The sequence below is a fragment of the Aquarana catesbeiana genome, linkage group LG13 (genome assembly GCF_042186555.1).
Source record: "Aquarana catesbeiana isolate 2022-GZ linkage group LG13, ASM4218655v1, whole genome shotgun sequence".
In the NCBI taxonomy this organism is placed as follows: domain Eukaryota; kingdom Metazoa; phylum Chordata; class Amphibia; order Anura; family Ranidae; genus Aquarana; species Aquarana catesbeiana.
The window spans coordinates 30463497-30484717 of NC_133336.1; the positions used below are offsets into that span (position 1 = coordinate 30463497).

A 21221-nucleotide genomic window follows, 5' to 3' on the forward strand; every position below is an offset into this window, starting at 1 on the left:
GGGGGGGGGATCTCCTCCTGTGTGTTTGTTTTGGGGGGGGGGGATCTCCTCCTGTGTGTTTGTTTTGGGGGGGGGGGATCTCCTCCTGTGTGTTTGTTTTGGGGGGGGGGATCTCCTCCTGTGTGTTTGTTTTGGGGGGGGGATCTCCGCCTGTGTGTTTGTTTTGGGGGGGCATCACCTCCTGTGTGTGTGTGTTTGTTTTGGGGGGGGGATCTCCTCCTGTGTGTTTGTTTTGGGGGGGGGATCTCCTCCTGTGTGTTTGTTTTGGGGGGGGGGATCTCCTCCTGTGTGTTTGTTTTGGGGGGGGGGGATCTCCTCCTGTGTGTTTGTTTTGGGGGGGGGGGCATCCTCCTGTGTGTTTTGGGGGGGGGGCATCTCCTCCTGTGTTTGTTTTGGGGGGGCATCACCTCCTGTGTGTGTGTGTTTGTTTTGGGGGGGGGGGGCGCATCTCCTCCTGTGTGTTTTTGGGGGGGGCATGTCCTCCTGTGTGTTTTTGGGGGGGGCATGTCCTCCTGTGTGTTTTTGGGGGGGGCATGTCCTCCTGTGTGTTTTTGGGGGGGGCATCTCCTCCTGTGTGTTTTTGGGGGGGGCATCTCCTCCTGTGTGTTTTTGGGGGGGGCATCTCCTCCTGTGTGTTTTGGGGGGGGGCATCTCCGCCTGTGTGTTTGTTTTGGGGGGGGGCATCTCCTCCCGTGTGTTTTGGGGGGGCATCTCCTCCTGTGTGTTTGTTTTGGGGGGGGGGCATCTCCTCCTGTGTGTTTATTTTTTGGGGGGGTCATCTCCTCTGTGTGTTTATTTTTTTGGGGGGGGGGGGTCATCTCCTCTGTGTGTTTAATAGGGGGCGGGATCATCTCTGTGTGTTTTGGGGGGGGCATCTCCTCCTGTGTGTTTGGGGGGGGGGCATCTCCTCCTGTGTGTTTTGGGGGGGGGGCATCTCCTCCTGTGTGTTTGGGGGGGGGGCATCTCCTCCTGTGTGTTTTGGGGGGGGGGCGCATCCTCCTGTGTGTTTTGGGGGGGGCATCCTCCTGTGTGTTTTGGGGGGGGGGCATCTCCTCCTGTGTGTGTGTGTGTGTGTGTGTGTGTGTGTGTGTGTGTGTGTGTGTGTGTTTGTTTTGGGGGGGGGCATCTCCTCCTGTGTGTGTGTGTTTGTTTTGGGGGGGGGCATCTCCTCCTGTGTGTGTGTGTGTGTTTGTTTTGGGGGGGGCATCTCCTCCTGTGTGTTTGTTTTGGGGGGGGCATCTCCTCCTGTGTGTTTGTTTTGGGGGGGGCATCTCCTCCTGTGTGTTTGTTTTGGGGGGGGGGCATCTCCTCCTGTGTGTTTGTTTTGGGGGGGGGGCATCTCCTCCTGTGTGTTTTTGGGGGGGCATCTCCTCCTGTGTGTTTTTGGGGGGGCATCTCCTCCTGTGTGTTTTTGGGGGGGCATCTCCTCCTGTGTGTTTTTGGGGGGGCATCTCCTCCTGTGTGTTTTTGGGGGGGCATCTCCTCCTGTGTGTTTTTGGGGGGGCATCTCCTCCTGTGTGTTTTTGGGGGGGCATCTCCTCCTGTGTGTTTTTGGGGGGGCATCTCCTCCTGTGTGTTTTGGGGGGGGGGCATCTCCTCCTGTGTGTTTGTTTTTGGGGGGGGAGCATCTCCTTCTGTGTGTTTGTTTTGGGGGGGGATCTCCTCCTGTGTGTTTGTTTTGGGGGGGGATCTCCTCCTGTGTGTTTGTTTTGGGGGGGGGGGATCTCCTCCTGTGTGTTTTGGGGGGGGATCTCCTCCTGTGTGTTTGTTTTGGGGGGGGGGGGATCTCCTCCTGTGTGTTTGTTTTGGGGGGGGGGGATCTCCTCCTGTGTGTTTGTTTTGGGGGGGGGGGATCTCCTCCTGTGTGTTTGTTTTGGGGGGGGGGGGATCTCCTCCTGTGTGTTTGTTTTGGGGGGGGGGGATCTCCTCCTGTGTGTTTGTTTTGGGGGGGGGATCTCCTCCTGTGTGTTTGTTTTGGGGGGGGGGATCTCCTCCTGTGTGTTTGTTTTGGGGGGGGGGATCTCCTCCTGTGTGTTTGTTTTGGGGGGGGGAATCTCCTCCTGTGTGTTTGTTTTGGGGGGGGGGGGGAATCTCCTCCTGTGTGTTTGTTTTGGGGGGGGGGGGGGGAATCTCCTCCTGTGTGTTTGTTTTGGGGGGGGGGGGGAATCTCCTCCTGTGTGTTTGTTTTGGGGGGGGGGGATCTCCTCCTGTGTGTTTGTTTTGGGGGGGGGGGGATCTCCTCCTGTGTGTTTGTTTTGGGGGGGGGGGATCTCCTCCTGTGTGTTTGTTTTGGGGGGGGGGATCTCCTCCTGTGTGTTTGTTTTGGGGGGGGGGATCTCCTCCTGTGTGTTTGTTTTGGGGGGGGGATCTCCTCCTGTGTGTTTGTTTTGGGGGGGGGGGATCTCCTCCTGTGTGTTTGTTTTGGGGGGGGGGGATCTCCTCCTGTGTGTTTGTTTTGGGGGGGGGGGGGGGGATCTCCTGTGTGTTTGTTTTTTGGGGGGGGCATCTCCTCCTGTGTGTTTATTTTTTTGGGGGTCATCTCCTCTGTGTTTTTATTTTTTTTTGGGGGGGGGGGTCATCTCCTCTGTGTTTTTATTTTTTTTTGGGGGGGGGGTCATCTCCTCTGTGTGTTTAATAGGGGGCGGGATCATCTCTGTGTGTTTTAATGGGGGCAGCATCTCTGTGTTTATTGGGGGGTCATCTCTGTGTGTTGTTTATTGGGGGGGGGGGGTCATCCCCTCTGTGTATTATTATCTTTTGGGGAATGACATCTCTTCTGTAAATAATAATTTATTTATTTATTTTTTATTTTTTTTTGGAGGGGGGGGGGGGTCTCCTCTCTATTATAATATTACTGGAAGGAGTGCCCCTTCCCTGTATTATTAATAATATTCTAATTGGGTGTCGTCTTATCTATGTTGTAATATTGGGGGGGGTGCTGTTAATATCGCAGGGGTGGGGTGTCACTAATTCTCTGTAAACTGTTTAACATTATTATTAATAATAATAATAATAATAATAAATGAAAAGAGCCGACATTATAATATTATGTCGGCTCTTTTTATTATTATTATTATTAGGCTGACTTCTCTGTAATAAAGTTATTTATTATCGATTTGGGGAGGTAGGTTGTCATCCATTCTCTATAATAATATTATTATTATTATGAGGCAGAAGGATATCTCTTCTCTGTAATAATATTGTTTTATTATTATTGGGCATGGCGAGGGTCATCTGTTTATTGCGGGAGTGTTTTCTCCTCTCTGTAATAATATTATTATTAGGAGGTGGGTCATCTGTTCTCTGTAGTAATATTATTGGGGGAGTGTCCTCTCTTCTCAGTAGTAGTAGTAATAATCTCTTCTCTGTAGTAATAAGGGGGAATATTGGGGGAAGGTTGTCTCTTCTGTGTACAAAAAATATTATTATTGGCGATGGGTGTATTTTTTATCAATATGTGGGGGGGTCCTCTTTTCTTTGTAATTTTATTACTATTATTTGGGGGAAGGGTTTTCTTTTCGATAATGATATTATTGGAGGAGGAGAGTGCTATGTGTTCTCTGTAATAATAACAATAATATTGGGGTGAGGGTATCATTATTTGGGGGGGGGGGGTATTTTCGTTATTAGTGTCCTCTCTTAATAATAATATTCTAATTTTAGGTAGTGTCATCTCTTATTTGTAATAAATTATTAATATAGGGGGAGTGGCCTATGTTCTATGTTTCTAGTTAAAAGGGACAATATACATCAATGTAGGGATTGCAGGGATCACATCAATATCTCAAGAAAAGGATCAACATACATAAAGTACAGATAACAGGGGGAAAGATTCTTCTCTTGTCTAGTTTAATAATATTGGAAGGAGTACCCTCTCCTCTCTCTGTAAAAATAATAATATTAGGAGAATTTTGTCTGCTCTATGTAATATTTTTAGTGGTAGAGCGTCATCTTCTCTCTTTTTTTTAATATTCATATTGTTAGATGTGGAGTCATATCTTCTCTAGTATTTAGGGGGAGTCATATCTGTGCTCTATTATTATATTATGTTAATTTTTGTTGTTAATAGACTACAGACCCTGGGACATACATCTCCAAATTGTCTTTTCTTCATCCTCAGGAACAGATCTGGAGACGTCTTTACTGAGCTTCGAGAAACTGGACCGAGCATCACCAGACTTGTGGCCCGAGCAACGTAAGTGGCCCTTTGTGCTGCGCTGAGGACAGATTGTGCAATCTTTGAGTGGGGGGGGGCATGGTCCTTGTGCATCTTTGCAGACCCCCATAGTCACTATATGTTGCACTTGCCTGTTATGTTGCATTGCTGTAGGGACAGCAGTATGATGGTGAAGGGATGCCCAGGGAGATCGGCAGCAGAAAAGTGCGTTACCTTTGCCACTCTATTCAGAAGACCTCAGGAGATCATGGAGTTACAGTTCTGTGTGCAAGTTTTCTCCTAATGGTCTGTTGCAGCATAGGTGCTGTTTATGAAATTATTCTTTTACTCGCAATTCATCCGCTGCTAATAGTGAACTGATGCAGCTGTCAAAGAAAATAGTTGCAACATTTTATATATATATATATATATATATATATATATATATATATATATATATATATATATATATACACACACATATTATATACATACTTTCCGTCCCCACTGTATGTATTCAGACCCCCTTAAATTTCTCACTCTTTGTTATATTGCAGCCATTTGCTAAAATCAATTCAGTTCATTTTTTTCCTCATTAATGTACACACAGCACCCCATATTGACAGAAAAACACAGAATTATTGACATTTTTGCAGATTTATTAAAAAAGAAAAACTGAAATATCACATGGTCCTAAGTATTCAGACCCTTTGCTGTGACACTCATATATTTAACTCAGGTGCTGTCCATTTCTTCTGATCATCCTTGAGATGGTTCTACACCTTCATTTGAGTCCAGCTGTGTTTGATTATACTGATTGGACTTGATTAGGAAAGCCACACACCTGTCTATATAAGACCTTACAGCTCACAGTGCATGTCAGAGCAAATGAGAATCACAAGGTCAAAGGAACTGCCTGAAGAGCTCAGAGACAGAATTGTGGCAAGGCACAGATCTGGCCAAGGTTACCAAAAAATTTCTGCTGCACTTAAGGTTCCTAAGAGCACAGTGGCCTCCATAATCCTTAAATGGAAGATGTTCGGGATGACCAGAACCCTTCCTAGAGCTGGCCATCTGGCCAAACTGAGCTATCGGGGAAGAAGAGCCTTGGTGAGAGAGGTAAAGAAGAACCCAAAGATCACTGTGGCTGAGCTCCAGAGATGCAGTCAGGAGATGGGAGAAAGTTGTAGAAAGTCAACCATCACTGCAGCCCTCCACCAGTCGGGGCTTTATGGCAGAGTGGCCCGACAGAAGCCTCTCCTCAGTGCAAGACACATGAAAGCCCGCATGGAGTTTGCTAAAAAAACACCTGAAGGACTCCAAGATGGTGAGAAATAAGATTCTCTGGTCTGATGAGACCAAGATAGAACTTTTTGGCCTTAATTCTTAGCGGTATGTGTGGCGAAAACCAGGTACTGCTCATCACCTGACCAATACAGTCCCAACAGTGAAGCATGGTGGTGGCAGCATCATGTAGTGGGGGCGTTTTTCAGCTGCAGGGACAGGACGACTGGTTGCAATCGAGGGAAAGATGAATGCGGCCAAGTACAGGGATATCCTGGATGAAAGCCTTCTCCAGAGTGCTCAGCACCTCAGGCTGGGCCGAAAGTTTACCTTCCAACAAGACCATGACCCTAAGCACACAGCTAAAATAACGAAGGAGTGGCTTCACAACAACTCAGTGACTGTTCTTGAATGGCCCAGCCAGAGCCCTGACTTAAACCCAATTGAGCATCTCTGGAGAGACCTAAAAATGGCCGTCCACCAACGTTTACCATCCAACCTGACAGAACTGGAGAGGATCTGCAAGGAGGAATGGCAGAGGATCCCCAAATCCAGGTGTGAAAAACTTGTTACATCTTTCCCAAAAAGACTCATGGCTGTATTAGAACAAAAGGAGCTTCTACTAAATACTGAGCAAAAGGATCGGAATACTTAGGACCATGTGATATTTCAGTTTTTCTTTTTTAATAAATCTGCAAAAATTTCAACAATTCTGTGTTTTTCTGTCAATATGGGGCGCTATGTGTACATTAATGAGGAAAAAAATGAACTTAAATGATTTTAGCAATTGGCTGCAATATAACAAAGAGTGAAAAATTTAAGGGGGTCTGAATACTTTCCGTTTTATTTATATATGTATGTATGTGTGTGTGTGTATGTATGTATGTATATGTGTATAGATATAGATATAGATATATATCTCTATATATCTCTATATATCTCTATATATCTATATATATATATATATATATATATATATATATATATATATATATATATATATATATATATATATATATATATATATATATATATATATATATATATATATATATATATATATATATCTATCTCATTTTATTTATTTATTTTGAAAGCAAAAGGAAAAAAATTCTTGACAAGTGTACTGCAGAACCAGGTCAAAGAAGAGTGGCAGAAGAAAAAGACAAGTTGTTCAGATCGAGTCCTTTTTAAGAGGTTTGACGCCTGGAGGCGGCACTTAATATCACATTAGTGCCGTGTTTGGCTGTCACGGTGGCCAAGTATCCGGAACCCCCCAAACTCAAGGAGCGATCGGGAGCTTTTGTTTAGGCGCTAGTAACTGCCGGGAGTGTGCAGCATGCACAGTTCTAGTGATAGCAATTCATGCAAATATGTGGCCTCTCCGCGCCAAAGACCAGGTGCTGAGAGGCCGCATATTTGCGTGTGGTTGGAGCCAAGTTCACACAAGTCAAAATTGCATGACAAGTCGCAACCCATTGCCGGCAACTGAATCGTATATATTGCTGCAACTTCTGTTCCTGTGCTACTTTTTTCCAATTTCATTGCGACTTGCATAGACTAGTCAAATGAAGTCGCAAGCCACATTGAAATCAGCGGTGCAAATCGTGCTTATCTGTGGCTTTGAAATCGCACCGAAGTAGCGCAATTTCTAAGCTGCACCATTGTTTACCAGAGGTTAAAAGAGAAGTAAAGGATTTTTTTTCTTCCTTTTTTTTTTTTTTTTTTTTTTTTTTTTTTTTTTTTTTGCAGTTTCATACTTGCCTAGGTGGATGCAGCATCAGTCCTCCGGTGCCTCTGCACTGGGAACCGAGAGATCGGCAATGCCGATCGCTCGGTTTTTCAGAGCTCCGTGAGCAGAGAGCTGCAGACTGTCAGTCACAGCTCTCTGCTCTTCTCCCTCCTCGCTCACTGGAGCACTGGGCTGTGGAGGGGGCGAAGCGGCCATGTCAGACCCATCAGTGGCTCACTGAGAGGCTGAGCGGAGTGTCAGTCCAGGCACCAGGTGGATCCCAACTCCATGGTCAAGATGACGCGGTGCCTGGACTGATATCTGGGACATCAGCAGAGAGCTGACTTCAGCCCGCTCTCTGCTGAAAACAGGTCACAGGAGTGCAAACCTTCTGCAGGTAGATCCCTGCCTTCCCCTTATACTTTCCCGAGTCCGATCTCCGTCCAGTGATGTGCACAAAAGCAGTGTCTCTCTCTGCTCTCTCCCACCTCATTGGCCTCAGACAGCAGCAGTAGGAGCCAATGAGAAGGGAGGGAGTGGGGGGGTAATCTATGGACAACACAGAGGCAGCTCGGGAGCGAGCACATGCAAGCGGCTTCAGGGGAACAGGAGCCAGGAGAGCTGACGGGGGACCTGGAAAAGAGGAGGTAGAGGCTGCTCTGAAAAACTACACAGAGTAGGAAAGTATAACATGTTTGTTTATTTTTAAAATAACAAATATCCTTTACCATCAGTTTAACCACTTGCTTACTGGGCACTTATCCCCTTCCTGGCCAGGCCAATTTACAGCTTTTAGCTTTCATGCTACACTGTACCCAAATTACATTTTTATAATTTGTTTGATACAAAGCTTTCTTTTGGTACTATTTAATCACCACCGGGTATTTTATTTTTTGCTAAACAAATGATAAAAGCCAGAATGTTTTGTGGGGGAAAACATTTTTTTTTCTTAGTTTCTTTTATAAAATTTTGCAAATAAGTAATTTTTTTTTCTCCGGCACTGATTATCTGTCAGGATTGGCGGTTACTGGCTCTCCTCACACTGACAGCGCGTGAGGATAAAGCTGCCCATAACCGGCAAATCTGTTGTCACTGTGATCAGCTGTGATTGGACGGTAAGGGCTGATGTGGTTGGACCTTTACCACGAGCTGTGATCGGCTGTGTCTAAAAGACACAGAAATCGCAGAGCACGCCAGATGCATGCCCTAAGGAGTGTTAACAACAGAGCCGCTGTGTAGCCATCTTTTGGCTATGGGGTGGTTAAAGGTGTCGCTCATGTCTCCCCTTTCACTTCTTTCTTAATCACTTCAATACCCACCCATAGTAATATGACGTCCGCAGATGGGATCTCTCATCCTGGGCGGGCGTCATATGACGTCCTGGGCTTCCCGGCCATCTACTCCTTTAAGGCCACGTACACACTATTAGATTTTCGCACCATTGACCGGAGATTTTGACCGGCTCTCTATGGAGCCGGTTCACATCTCCGCAGCGGATCCGGTACGTTTTGAAGAAAAACTCTGTGTGTCTTTTGGTTTGTTTTCAGGTGCGAATTCAGCTCAAAATTCGGGCTAAAATCGGATCTGAAACTGTGAACCAGCACGCACCGGAACCATCGTGTGTGTGTGTGTGTGTTGAACGGAATTTTAGGAATTTCAATTTTGAATGCAATCAGGCAGGCCCTTGCACTACATGGTTTTGGTAAATCTGAAGACAAAAATCTGCAGAATATATGGGTCTAAGTTTGCAGCCCCTTTCCCCAATGTTCTCTCTCTATTTACTCAGTGCAACTGATAACACCGACATGTCAGAAAAAAAATTCAAAAACCTTATCGCTGTGTTGGAAAAAGAATCACCCCCCTTGTGTCAGTATTTTGGTGAACCACGTTTTGCTTTAATTCCAGCCTTTTAGTCTGTTGGGATTTGTCTCTACTAACTTTGCACACCTAGACTTTGCAACATTTGCCCGCTCTTCTTTGCAGAACTGCTCGAGTTCAGTTACATTTGATGGTGACCATTTTGTGGACTGCAGTCTTCAATTCATTCCGCAGATTTTCAATGGGGTTTAATTCTGGGCTCTGACTAGGCCATGCAAGGACATTCACCTTTTTCTCCTTCACCCTCCTTGTGCTCATTGATGCTTTGGGTCATTGTCATGTTGGAAGGTAAACCTTCTTCCCAATGGCCGCTTTCCGGCAGAGGCCAGCAGATTTTCCTTTAAGAATTTAATGGTATTTTGCCCCATACATGTTTCCTTCTATCCTGACAAGTTCTCCAGTCCCTGCTGCAAAGAAACAGCCCATAACAGGATATTCCACCCCCCCCCCCCCCCCCAATAACAGGAGATTACCACCTCCATGCTTTACTGTAGGAATGGTGTTATTTGGATGGTGAGCTGATTTCCGCCAGACATATCGTTTGGTCTTGAGGCCAAATGATTCAATTTTAGTCTCATCTGACCACCTTAAACACACCTTGAAGATTCTGAGGCCACATAAAATAAAGGTGTTATGGTCAGATGAGACTAACTTTGCGATGGTTAAAGTGTTACTAAACCCAGGACCCTGCATTCACTATTTCTGGTCTCCCACAGAACATGGAAATGAAATTATTTTAGTAAGTATAAACTGCTAAATACCTTTTCTCATTAGCAGTATATAGCAGTCTCGTGACTTCTATCAGTCTCTGCTTAAAGCTTGTAGGAGGAGTTTTCACTCTCCCCTGATCCTCTGGACAGTGCTGATTGGCCCTGTGCTAATCGCATGCACCCTCCCAATTAAAAAAAAAAAAAAAAAAAAAACTCCTAGCCAAACTGGGCATGTGCAGCCTGACGACTACTAATGCTCTGTTCTATAACCAGATGGGTTGGAGTCAGGCTACTTTCACACTGAGGCGGTTTTCAGGTGCTTTAGTGCTAGAAGACTCTGAAAACCGCCTCCCGTTCATTGCGGTGCGCTTGCGGGACGTTGCGAAAAGTTCTCCAAGCTTCATCTTTGGGGACCTGCCCATTGCAATGAATGGGCAGTGCTTCCAAAGTGCCTTTTAAAAGCGATTTGAAAGCGCAGCAAAACAGGACTTTTTTGACCATTTTCTTTGGTGAAAAGTGCCACTAAAATGAGCTGCGCTAAAGGCCGGGCACCCCAGTGTGAAAGTAGCCTTAAAGAAGAGGAGGATCAGAGAGACCAGATCACACAGCCTTTATACACAATGCAGCAGATTAACCCCTTAGGTTGCACAGTGAGTAGAACAGGCATGCTTTACTGCATATACAGCTGTGCTCATAAGTTTACATACCCTGGCAGAATTTGCTTTCTTGGCCATTTTTCAGAGAATATGAATGATAAGACAAACATTTCTTTCACGCATGGTTAGTGTTTGGCTGAAGCCATTTATTATCAATCAACTGTGTTTACTCTCTTTAAATCATAATGACAACAGAAACTACCCAAATTACTCTGATCAAAAGTTTACATACCCTGGTGATTTTGGCCTGATAGCATGCACACAAGTTGACACAAAGGGGCTTGAATGGCTACTTAAGGTAACCATCCTCATCTGTGATTTGTCTGCTTGTGATTAGTGTATGTATGTGTGTGTGTGTATATATATGTATATATGTGTGTGTATATATATATATATATATATATATATATATATATATATAAAAATATATAAATATATATAAATAATGTGTGTGTGTGTGTGTGTATATATATATATATATATATATATATAATATAAATATGTGTGTGTCAATGAGTTTCTGGACTCCTGACAGACCCTTGCATCTTTCATCCAGTGTTGCACTGACGTTTCTGGATTCTGAGTCATGGGGAAAGCAAAAGAATGGTCAAAGGATCTGCGGGAAAAGGTAGTTGAACTGTAAAAAACAGGAAAGGGATATAAAAAGATACCCTAGGAATTGACAATGCCAATCAGCAGTGTTCAAACTCTAATCAAGAAGTGGAAAATAAGGAGTTCTGTTGAAACCAAACCACGGTCAGGTAGACCAACTAAAATTTAGCCACAACTGCTAGTAAAATTGTTCAGGATGCAAAGAAAAGCCCACAAATAACTTCAGGTAAAATACAGGACTCTCTGAAAACATGTGGTGTGGCTGTTTTCAAGATGCACAATAAGGAGGCACTTGAAGAAAGATGGGCTGCACAGTCGAGTCGCCAGAAGAAAGCCATTGCTACAGAAATGCCACAAAGTATCCCGCTTACAATACGCCAAACAGCACAGAGACCAGCCTCAAACCTTCTAGCACAAAGTCATTTGGAGTGATGAGACCAAAATTGAGCTTTTTGGCCACAACCATAAACACTACATTTGGAGAGGAGTCAACAAGGCCTATGATGAAAGGTACACCATTCCTACTGTGAAACACGGAGGTGGATTGCTGATGTTTTGGGGATGTATGAGCTACAAAGGCACAGGAAATTTGGTTACAATTGATGGCAAGATGAATGCAGCATGTTATCAAAAAATACTGGAGGAGCATTTGTATTCATCAGCCAGGAAGCTGCGCATGGGATGTACTTGGACATTCCAACATGACAATGATCCAAAACACAAGGCCAAGTCCACCTGTCATTGGCTACAGCAGAATAAAGTGAAGGTTCTGGAGTGGCCATCTCAGTCTCCTGACCTCAGTATCATTGAGACACTCTGGGGAGATCTCAAACGTGCCGTTCATGCAAAACAGCCCAAGAATTTACAGGAACTGGAGGCTTTATGCCAAGAGGAATGGGCAGCTTTACCATCTGAGAAGATAAAGAGCTTCATCCACAAATACCACAAAAGACTTCAAGCTGTCATTGATGTTAAAGGGGGCAATACTCGGTATTAAGAACTGTGGTATGTAAACTTTTGATCAGGGTCATTTGGGTAGTTTCTGTTGTGGTTATGATTTCAAAAGAGTAAACACAGTTGATTCATAATGGCTTCAGCCAAACACTAACCAGGAGTGAAAAAAGATTTGTTATTCATATCCTCTGAAAAATGCCATAATAAATTCTGCCAGGGTATGTAAACTTATGAGCACTGACTGATTTTACTGTTGTGGGTTTAGTAACCCTTTAATTTCTGGCGCTGCACCTGTGGCAGGCTCTCGCCAGAAAAAGCCGACTATGCCATCCCTTTTCGCCTCCGTCCTCCATTCATATCACTCATGCTGTAGGTTCCCACGATGCAATGCATTCGTGATTGGAGGATGGGCAGATGGATGAAAGATCTGTCTCTTCCAACCACAGAACATTTTGCATTGTGGGAACTGCAACCCTTCAGCATAGCCGGCTGACAATAATATTTTAATGTATTGGTTGTTCTTTTCTGTAGTGGGTTCATTCCATAAAGACTGTTGTATTCTGTATCCCAAAGCCATCTCATCCACTACATTGGTGGTCTAACATCAAGTTGATGATGTTTACAGGATCTGATTGGAGATTTCTTTGTCTTGCAGTTCCAGGAGTTGCAGAATTTGCCGCCTCATTTAAGAGTGTAAGTACAACATTTTTTTTAATTTTTTTTTTTGCTGTGCAGTACAGTCATCTTCCAACTACCTGATTGGTGAACTTGTGCCCAAAAACTGCTTTCTCGAGTTGAGGTGTGAGCAAAAAAATCTATTTCTCTGAAGTCATTGGCCTATTTAGAAAGGGCTTGTGTGTAGCCTTGCCAGGTAAGATCTGTACATTGATGTTCTTGCAGGATGGCAGATCTGTCATGGGGATTGCGATGTCACAAGATGTCCCTGCCATGTAACGGATCAATCCATGATTGTCACACGGAAGGTATAGAATGACAGCTGGGATCTGGTGTTAAAGCGGTTGTATACCCGCTGAAATTTTTTTTTTTTTTTTTTTTACCCCTGTAAAGCAAAAGGCATAATGAGCTAGTATGCACCGCATACTAGCTCATTATGAAATACTTACCTTAGAACGAGGCGTTGGTATCTTACCTGGTCCACGCCGAGGGAGCTGTCATGTTGCCTCGGCGTGTCTTCCGGGTATCACGGTTCCAGCGCTGTGAGTGGCTGGAGCCGCGATGTCATCACTCCCGCGCATGCGCACGGGAGATTTCTTTCCCAGCAAGGTCCGGCAGTTGCCGAGCCTTCAGCCGAGAATCCCCTGTGCGCATGCGCCGCTGCAGTCAGCGGCTCATAGCAAGGGGAATATCTCCTAAACCATACAGGTTTAGGAGATTTTTTTTTTTTTTTTTTTTTTTTTTTTTTTTTTTTACCTACAGGTAAGCCTTATTATAGGCTTGCCTGTAGGTAAAAGTTAAAAAAAAAGACTATACAACCGCTTTAACTCTGTCGCCATTTTTTCTGTGTAGTCTCAAAGCTTATGTCCTCTGAAGGTTTAAAGATTCACGTTTTGTGCAGAATGGCCATTTATAACTTCCAACAGTGATCGTTATCGCCCACCATTTGTAACATGTATGGCTCAGCAAAGTAAAACAAAATATATTCAGTACATTTCTGCAGCACAGGCACATTTTCCTACTTCTTTTTATCTCTACAAATGCTGTAAATCCAAAAAGATAACATTTGATCCTGCAAGAGATTCATTGAGATATAACTTCTGTTTTAGCTATCAGTGCCACTTCTGCTGTATTGGAACATCAACTTTATGTTTTCAGTCCTGCTTGTTGTTAAATACTGATCTCCAGAATCGGTCCTTCTCTCTCTCTGTCTCTGTCTCTGTCTCTGTCTCTCTCTCTCTCTGTCTCTCTCTCTCTGTCTCTCTCTCTCTCCCTCCTCCTCTCCCTCCTCCATGACATATGGAAGAGAAGGGTTCTGTAATCCGGCAAAAGAGAACTGGGTAAGGCTGACAGCACTTCTGCTGTACTGAAATCCAGGGAAGTGTTATCAGAAGTTAGAAGCGTTTTCACTTTAGGGGTGTACTCACTTTTGTTGCCAGCAGTTTAGACATTAATGGCTGTGTGTTGAGTTATTTTGAGGGGACAGCAAATTTACACTGTTATACAAGCTGTACACTCACTACTTTACATTGTAGAAAAGTGTCATTTCTTCAGTGTTGTCACATGAAAAGATAGAATAAAATAATTACAAAAATGTGAGGGGTGTACTCTTGTGAGATGCTGTATTTGTTGTAGGTTTACATCAGTCCCTGTCCTCAAGGAGCTTACAGTCTAAGGTCCCTAACTCTCTCTCTCACACACACACTAGGACCAATTTAGGCCGGAGCCAATCGACCTCCCAGCATGTCAGTGGCTCCTCAAGTACCTGGAGGAAACCCACGCAGGCACAGGGAGAACATGCAAACTCCAGGCAGGTAGTGCCCTGGTTGGGATTCGAACCGTCGATCCTAGTGCTGCTAGGCAGAAGTGCTAACCACTTAGCCACCGTGCTGCGCTCTCAGAAGAAAAGGTGCCCCTACTGACCGTTTAGTTACAATGGCTGTTTGTGAGATAAGCAATATTATATTTCACATTTACATACGTAATTTATGTTTCTTTTCTTTAACTAGTGTTTCTTTTTCCCCAGCCAATTGCAAGCTCTCCGCCCAAGTGGATGGCTGAGTTGGAAAATGACGACATTGAAATGCTAAGAGGTAAATTCTCAGAAATTTTAACTAAACTGATTCACATTTGGAGAGTGTGGATGAATCTGGCCACTCGCTATACTATATTACCAAAAGTATTGGGACTCCTACCTTTACACACACATGAACTTTAATGGCATCCCAGTCTTAGTCTGTAGGGTTCAATATTGAGTTGGCCCACCCTTTGCAGCTATAACAGCTTCAACTCTTCTGGGAAGGCCGTCCACAAGGTTTAGGAGTGTGTCTATGGGAATGTTTGACCATTCTTCCAGAAGCTCATTTGTGAAGTCAGGCACTGATGTTGAAATAGAAGGCCTGGCTTGCAGTCTCCACTCTAATTCACCTCGGGTTGAGGTCAGGACTCTGTGCAGGACAGTCAAGTTCCTCCACCCCAAACGCACTCATCCATGTCTTTATGAACCTTGCTTTGTGCACTGGTGCGCAGTCATGATAGAACAGGAAGGGGCCATCTTCAAACTGTTCCCACAAAGTTGGCAGTGTGAAATTGTCCAAAATGTCTTGGTATGCTGAAGTCTTAAGAGTTCCCTTCACTGGAACTAAGGGGCTAAGCCCAACCCCTGAGAAACAACCCCCACACCATAATACCCCCCCCCCCTCCACCAAATGATTTAAACCAGTGAACAAAGCAAGGTCCATAAAGACATGGATGAACGAGTTGGGGGTGTAGGAACTTGACTGTCCTGCACAGAGTCCTGACCTCAACCCTGTAGAACACCTTTGGGATGAATTGGAGTGGAGACTGCGAGCCAGGCCTTGCTGTCCATCAGTGCCTGACCTCACAAATGCGCTTCTGGAAAAATGGTCCAACAACATCATAGACACTCTTAAACCTTGTGGACAGCCTTCCCAGTTGGAGCTGTTATATATGTTTTATATATGGAGCCAACTCCACACTGAACCCTACGGACTAAGACTGGGATCCCATTAAAGATCATGTGCGTGTAAAGGCAGGCGTCCCAATACTTTTAGTAATCTAGTATAGTTCAGTCTGACTAGGGGTGTAGTCAGTTTACTCCTTTTTTATATTGTATTTTTCTTTAATTATCCTCCAGGTTGGTTCACAAAAGAGTTGTGGACCTCAGTTCTTGTGTTTCCTGCCTCCTTCAAACACACACTTTCTGCTGATTTAGTTTGTTCTCATACCCATGAGCCCAGCTTCAGGTATTAGAGCCATGGAAGACAAAGTTGCAGTATTTGCCGAGTAGGGCAGCAGTTTCCCAGCAGTGAGTAGGACATGTACCTCTCCTCTCCTTTTCCGGGGATGTTTTGTTCCTAGGTGTTGTGGGTTGGTTTGCTGAAAGACCTGGTGAGCCTTTCTTTCTAGGTAAAAGAATCCCAGAAATGGCCTCTCACATCACAAGAGAGATTGTGGCCATGCCCAGTTCAGGCCACAGTTATAATTGACATCATCACCTGCGGAGCCCATCTGGGGGAAGATTTTGGCAGGGAAAATGGCCCCTTATCTCTCTTTCCAGAACTTTGAGGCTGGTTTCACACTGGTGCAAATTGGATGCAGATTTCCCCGCATCCAGTTAGCATGACCGGCCCTCAATGGAGCTGCTTCACGTATATCCAGGGCAGTTGCGGAGTGCATGGCACAAGGGTCCTGTGTGTTTTTGGCTCTGTTTTAGGTCTGAATTTGGGCCTGATTTTTTTTCCCTAAAACCGAGAACAGGGAGGCACTGGACCCCTGCTGTGAGCCGCGTCCGCACACAGTGTGACCCCAGCCTGAATGTAAGGGAGCTCCAGGTAGTCAGAAAAGCCCTCCACCCCTTCAGGTCCAGTGTTGTGATAAAACATGTCTTGAATCTATCTGACATCACCATTTGAATCGCCAGGAACCAACGCCTGAGGTTCTGAAGAGGACAGCCCTTCCCCTCCTTCAATGGGCAGAGATGAACTTGGCTCCTATCTCCACAATATAAGATGGACAGACGGTTCCACAGTAGACATCCTGAGCAGGTCTCCCTTCAAACAAGGGGAATGGAAACTTTATCAACTTTATCAGCAGACCTTTCATTTGCTGGCATCTAGATTAGGAACCCTGTAGATCAGGGGTCTCAAACTGGCGGCCCTCCAGCTGTTGCAAAACTACAAGTCCCATCATGCCTCTGCCTATGGGAGCCATGCTTGTAACTGTTAGCCTTGCAATGCCTCATGGGACTTGTAGTTTTGCAACAGCTGGAGGGCCCCTAGTTTGAGACCCCTGCTGTAGATAGACATTTTTGTTGCATACAAGAACGAACCGGGGGTGTCTTTCTATTCACTTGACCTTTTTATGGGAACCCAAGAGGTCTAAATGCAACGCTGACCCCTTGCACTCCAGCTATTTTGTTCGTTAGGAAAATCCAGTCAGACAGGTGCAGGGTGATTGTTATAGACTCTGTGGCTGAGGAGATTTAGGATCCATGTGCAAAGGACTGTTACGGAAAGATATTATCACCCTACTACAGGGTAGGAAGCAGGTAATAAGATCCATTCAAAGCTGAAGCCTACAGCTTCTGTCATATAACTTACCTGTAATGAAGAGTATCCCATGTCCTGCTTTCTGCTATTGAGGTCTCTTCGTGGTGTGGAATCTCCAGCGCTGCATAGGCCAATTGTCGCAAGTTTAACATTAAAGGTCTTTGGGGCCCCCTCCCCTTTCTGTCCTCACCTCCGTTGACAAAAATCCTTTCATGTAACACGTTCTGTGAATGGGGGTGGGGGGAGCGGATGAATGACTGACAGAACCCTCTCCCCACTTAGGGAACGTGCTGCATTCTGTGAAAACAATATAAGGACTTTTGTCAAAAGGTGGAGAGTTGTAGAGGATTTTGGTACGCTGGTATAGGCTGCCATCAGTACTGCAGAAAATCTATCCCCAGGCAACAAACGTCTGCTGGAGATGTCAAAAATCGGAAGATATATTCCTCTGCATATTCTGGATGTGTGATAAAATTCAGCACTTTTGGGCCTTGGTTAGATCATTCATTATCCACCGGTAACTGTGCCGCACAGGGTTCAGGCTCTCAGAACGGCTCTGTTTACATTCTGGTATATCAGCGTACAAGCCCACCTAATGAAAGGCCGCATATATGCATACCGCCAACGTGAAGGGGTTAATTATGTGGATTTAGGGACACTTAAAGTGCCATCCACTCGAGGTTTGGTTATTGGTGACCTTATGAGAAATCTAAAGAGAAGAGATGCATACTACAGTACGTCAAAAGCACCAATGTTGGATTTCTTCAACAGTCCCAACTAAGGCCTAGTCAAGACCAGACTTTTTTGAGGAAGGTACTTCAAGTGGTGGTTTCATCTTAGGTAAGATCTTGTTTGTTTCTTCTTGCGAACCGCCCTGAAGGATGCTGGATTTTGGTTAATACCTGGTAAATCCTTTTCTAGAAATCCTCCCAGGGTGGTTTAGTTCTTGCACATGTTTCTTTAGGTTTTGTTTAGTACTTCAGGTTTTTGGTTGTCTTCTTACAAAGAACTGAGGTCCTAGGCTCCCAGGAGTCTTTTAAACTCGGTCTCTTGTATTTCCTGCAGGTAGGCTGAGCCGACTCTTGTTAACTGTCCTGGAGGATTCCTTTAAAATGAGTTATCTGGTAATAACAAGTTTTTTTTCTTTTTTGTTTCTCTCCAGAATTGGGTAGTCTAACCATCACTAATCTCATGGAGAAGGTGCGTGGGCTTCAGAATTTGGCTTATCAGCTGGGACTAGAAGAGTGTAAGTACCTGTCATATCTTCTGTGGTGGTTCAGTTGTAAACAAGGGAGGATGATATGCAGGTAGAGTTAGAATTAAGTATTCTTTTAGACATTTTTAAAGTTTAAGTAAAGGCAATACTTCATTTTTTTTTTTTATTTTTTTTTTCCATTTTGGATAGAGCAAGGGTTATAATGTGTGGGGTGTGTGTTTGTTTGTATTTATTTATCTCCCCCTATGCCATCTGTGTTACATTAGGGAGATTTCCCTTCACTTCCCATCCCATAGCCAAAACAGGAAGTAAGAGAAACCTAAGTAAGAGAGAGAGGGAATCCTGGGTTGTCACCAGAACTAGTGTCCCCATTGGAAAATTTCCCCTCTAATAATACTGTTCTGGTGTCAACCCAAAATTTGGCAATTTCTCTTACTTTCACTTTTAACCACTTAAGCCCCAGACCATTTTGCTGGCCAAAGACCAGAGCACTTTTTGCGATTCGGCACTGCGTCTTTTTAACGGACAATTGCGCGGTCGTGCGACGTGGCTCCCAAACAAAATTGACGTCCTTTTTTTCCCACAAATAGAGCTTACTTTTGGTGGTATTTGATCACCCCTGAGGTTTTTATTTTTTGCGCTATAAACAAAAAAAAGCGAGAATTTTGAAAAAAAAACACATTATTTTTTACATTTTGCTATAAAAAATATATTTAAAAAAAACATTTGTTTTCCTCAGTTTAGGCCGATACGTATTCTTCTACATATTTTTGGTAAAAAAAAATCGCAATAAGCGTTTATCGATTGGTTTACAAAATAGGGGATAGTTTTTATGGCATTTTATTAATAATTTTTTTTTTTTTTTTTTTTTTTTTTTTTTTTTTTAATCATGACTGTGAAATTATGGCTGACACATCGGACATTTTTGACACATTTTTGGGACCATTGTCATTTATAAAGCAATCAGTGCTATACAAATGCACTGATTCCTGTGTAAATGACACTGGCAGTGAAGGGGTTAACCACTAGGGGGCAGTGTAAGGGTTAAGTATGGCCTGGGGAGTGATTCTAACTGTGGGGGGGCGTGGCTACGTGTGACACGTCACTGATCTCTGCTCCCGATCACAGGGAGCAGAGATCAGTGACACTGTCACTAGGCAGAACAGGGAGATGCTTGCTTACATTAGCATCTCCCCGTTCTTCCTCTCCGTGAGACAAACGCGGGTATCTCCGTGGCGATCGAGTCTGCGGGACCCACGAGCCGACTCACAAGGTGGCGTGCGTGCGCGCAATGGCACGGTGGCAAATTTAAAGGGACGTACAGGTACGCCGATTTGCCCAGCCGTGCCATTCTGCCGACGTACATCGGCATGCGCCGGTCGGGAATCGGTTAAAGGGGTTGTAAAGGTATTTTTTTTTTTTTTTTTTTTTTAAATAACAAACATGTTATACTTACCTTCACTGTGCAGCTCGTTCTGCACAGAGTGGCCCCGAACCTGGTCTTCTGGGGTCCCTCGGCGGCTGTTTCAGCTCCTCCCCGCAAGCATTTACCACCTTAATGCGAGCTCCCTCGCATGGTGGTGAGTGCTTGTGGGCGCGCTCCCGTGATACAGCCGGCAGCTATAGCCGCTCGCTGTATCACTCGGCCCCGCCCCCCGCCGCGCCGCGTCATCGGATGTGATTGACAGCAGCGCGAGCCAATGGCTGCGCTGCTTTCAATCCATCCACTGCAGCCAATCAGCGACCAGGCTGAGCTGCAATGAAGATGACGAGGACGAGCAGCGAAGATTCGAGGCATCAGGTAAGTAAAACGGGGGGGGCTGGGGGCGGCGGTACTGTCAAAAGTTTTTTCACCTTAATGCATAGAATGCATTAAGGTGAAAAAATTTTACCTTTACAACCCCTTTAATAACGGTAAACATGACAAATAGGGTGAGTCTCCCTAACAGGAGCACAGACCGCAATAAAAGCTGACAGGTGTTCTAATTCCTCTCCACTCCATCCAAAACTAATAATTAACAGTTTTGCCTTTAGTTGCACTTTAAAGTGATTTGTAAATGTGTTGTTTTTTTTTAAATAACAAACATGTCATCCTTATCTGCTCTGTGCAAGGGTTTTGCACAGAGCGGCCCCGATCCTCCTTTTCTGGGGTCCCCTGGCGGCGCACCTGGCTCCTCCTCTTCGAGTGCCCCCACGGATTGCCAAACTCTATGGGGGCACTTGTACAGGCACACGCTCCCTAGTCCTGCTGCTGTGTCCATTGACACAGACAGCAGGACTCGGCTCCCATGTCACTGTATTTGACAGCAGCGGGAGCCAATGGCTCCCGCTGCTATCAGTCTATCCAATGAGGACCTGAGACAGTGGCTGGAGCTGCTGGGCTCGTTCTTGTCGCTGGAACGATCGGGTTCAGGTAAGAAAAAGGGGGGCTCTGCGGGCAGCTGCAGCACAGAAGGTTTTTCACCTTAATGCGTTAAGGTGAAAAACCTTGAGAATTTACAACTCCTTTAGGCCACATATTGGAATGCTGTGCTGCATGTCTATGTCCAATACGTGCAAAATTAGCAGCTCCAGACCAATAAAATTATCCCCATATTTGAATATTTCTGCCGCCATGTGTGACTGCGTGCTTTATAGATTGTTTGTTTTTAGATAAACTGTGTTCATTTTGATTTTAGCGTAAATATTTTTTTATTGATGAAAAAGCATAGGTCTGGTTCATGGTACAACACCCAATGAAAAGGCACCTCGTCCCTAAGACCCCTTTCACACCGAGG

At 44.8% G+C, this 21221-nt stretch overlaps 1 protein-coding gene across 1 annotated transcript in view; it reads left to right on the plus strand.

Annotated features, from left to right (window-relative positions):
• Positions 1–4120: 4120 nt before the first annotated feature.
• Positions 4121–21221, plus strand: part of LIN52 (lin-52 DREAM MuvB core complex component) — a gene marked incomplete at its 5' end in the record, with an annotated part of 60098 nt that continues 42997 nt past the window's right edge. Inside the window, 4 exon segments of the mRNA XM_073610762.1 lie at positions 4121–4195; positions 12638–12675; positions 14684–14750; positions 18391–18474. Of these exon segments, the coding sequence (XP_073466863.1) occupies positions 4121–4195; positions 12638–12675; positions 14684–14750; positions 18391–18474 (264 nt within the window).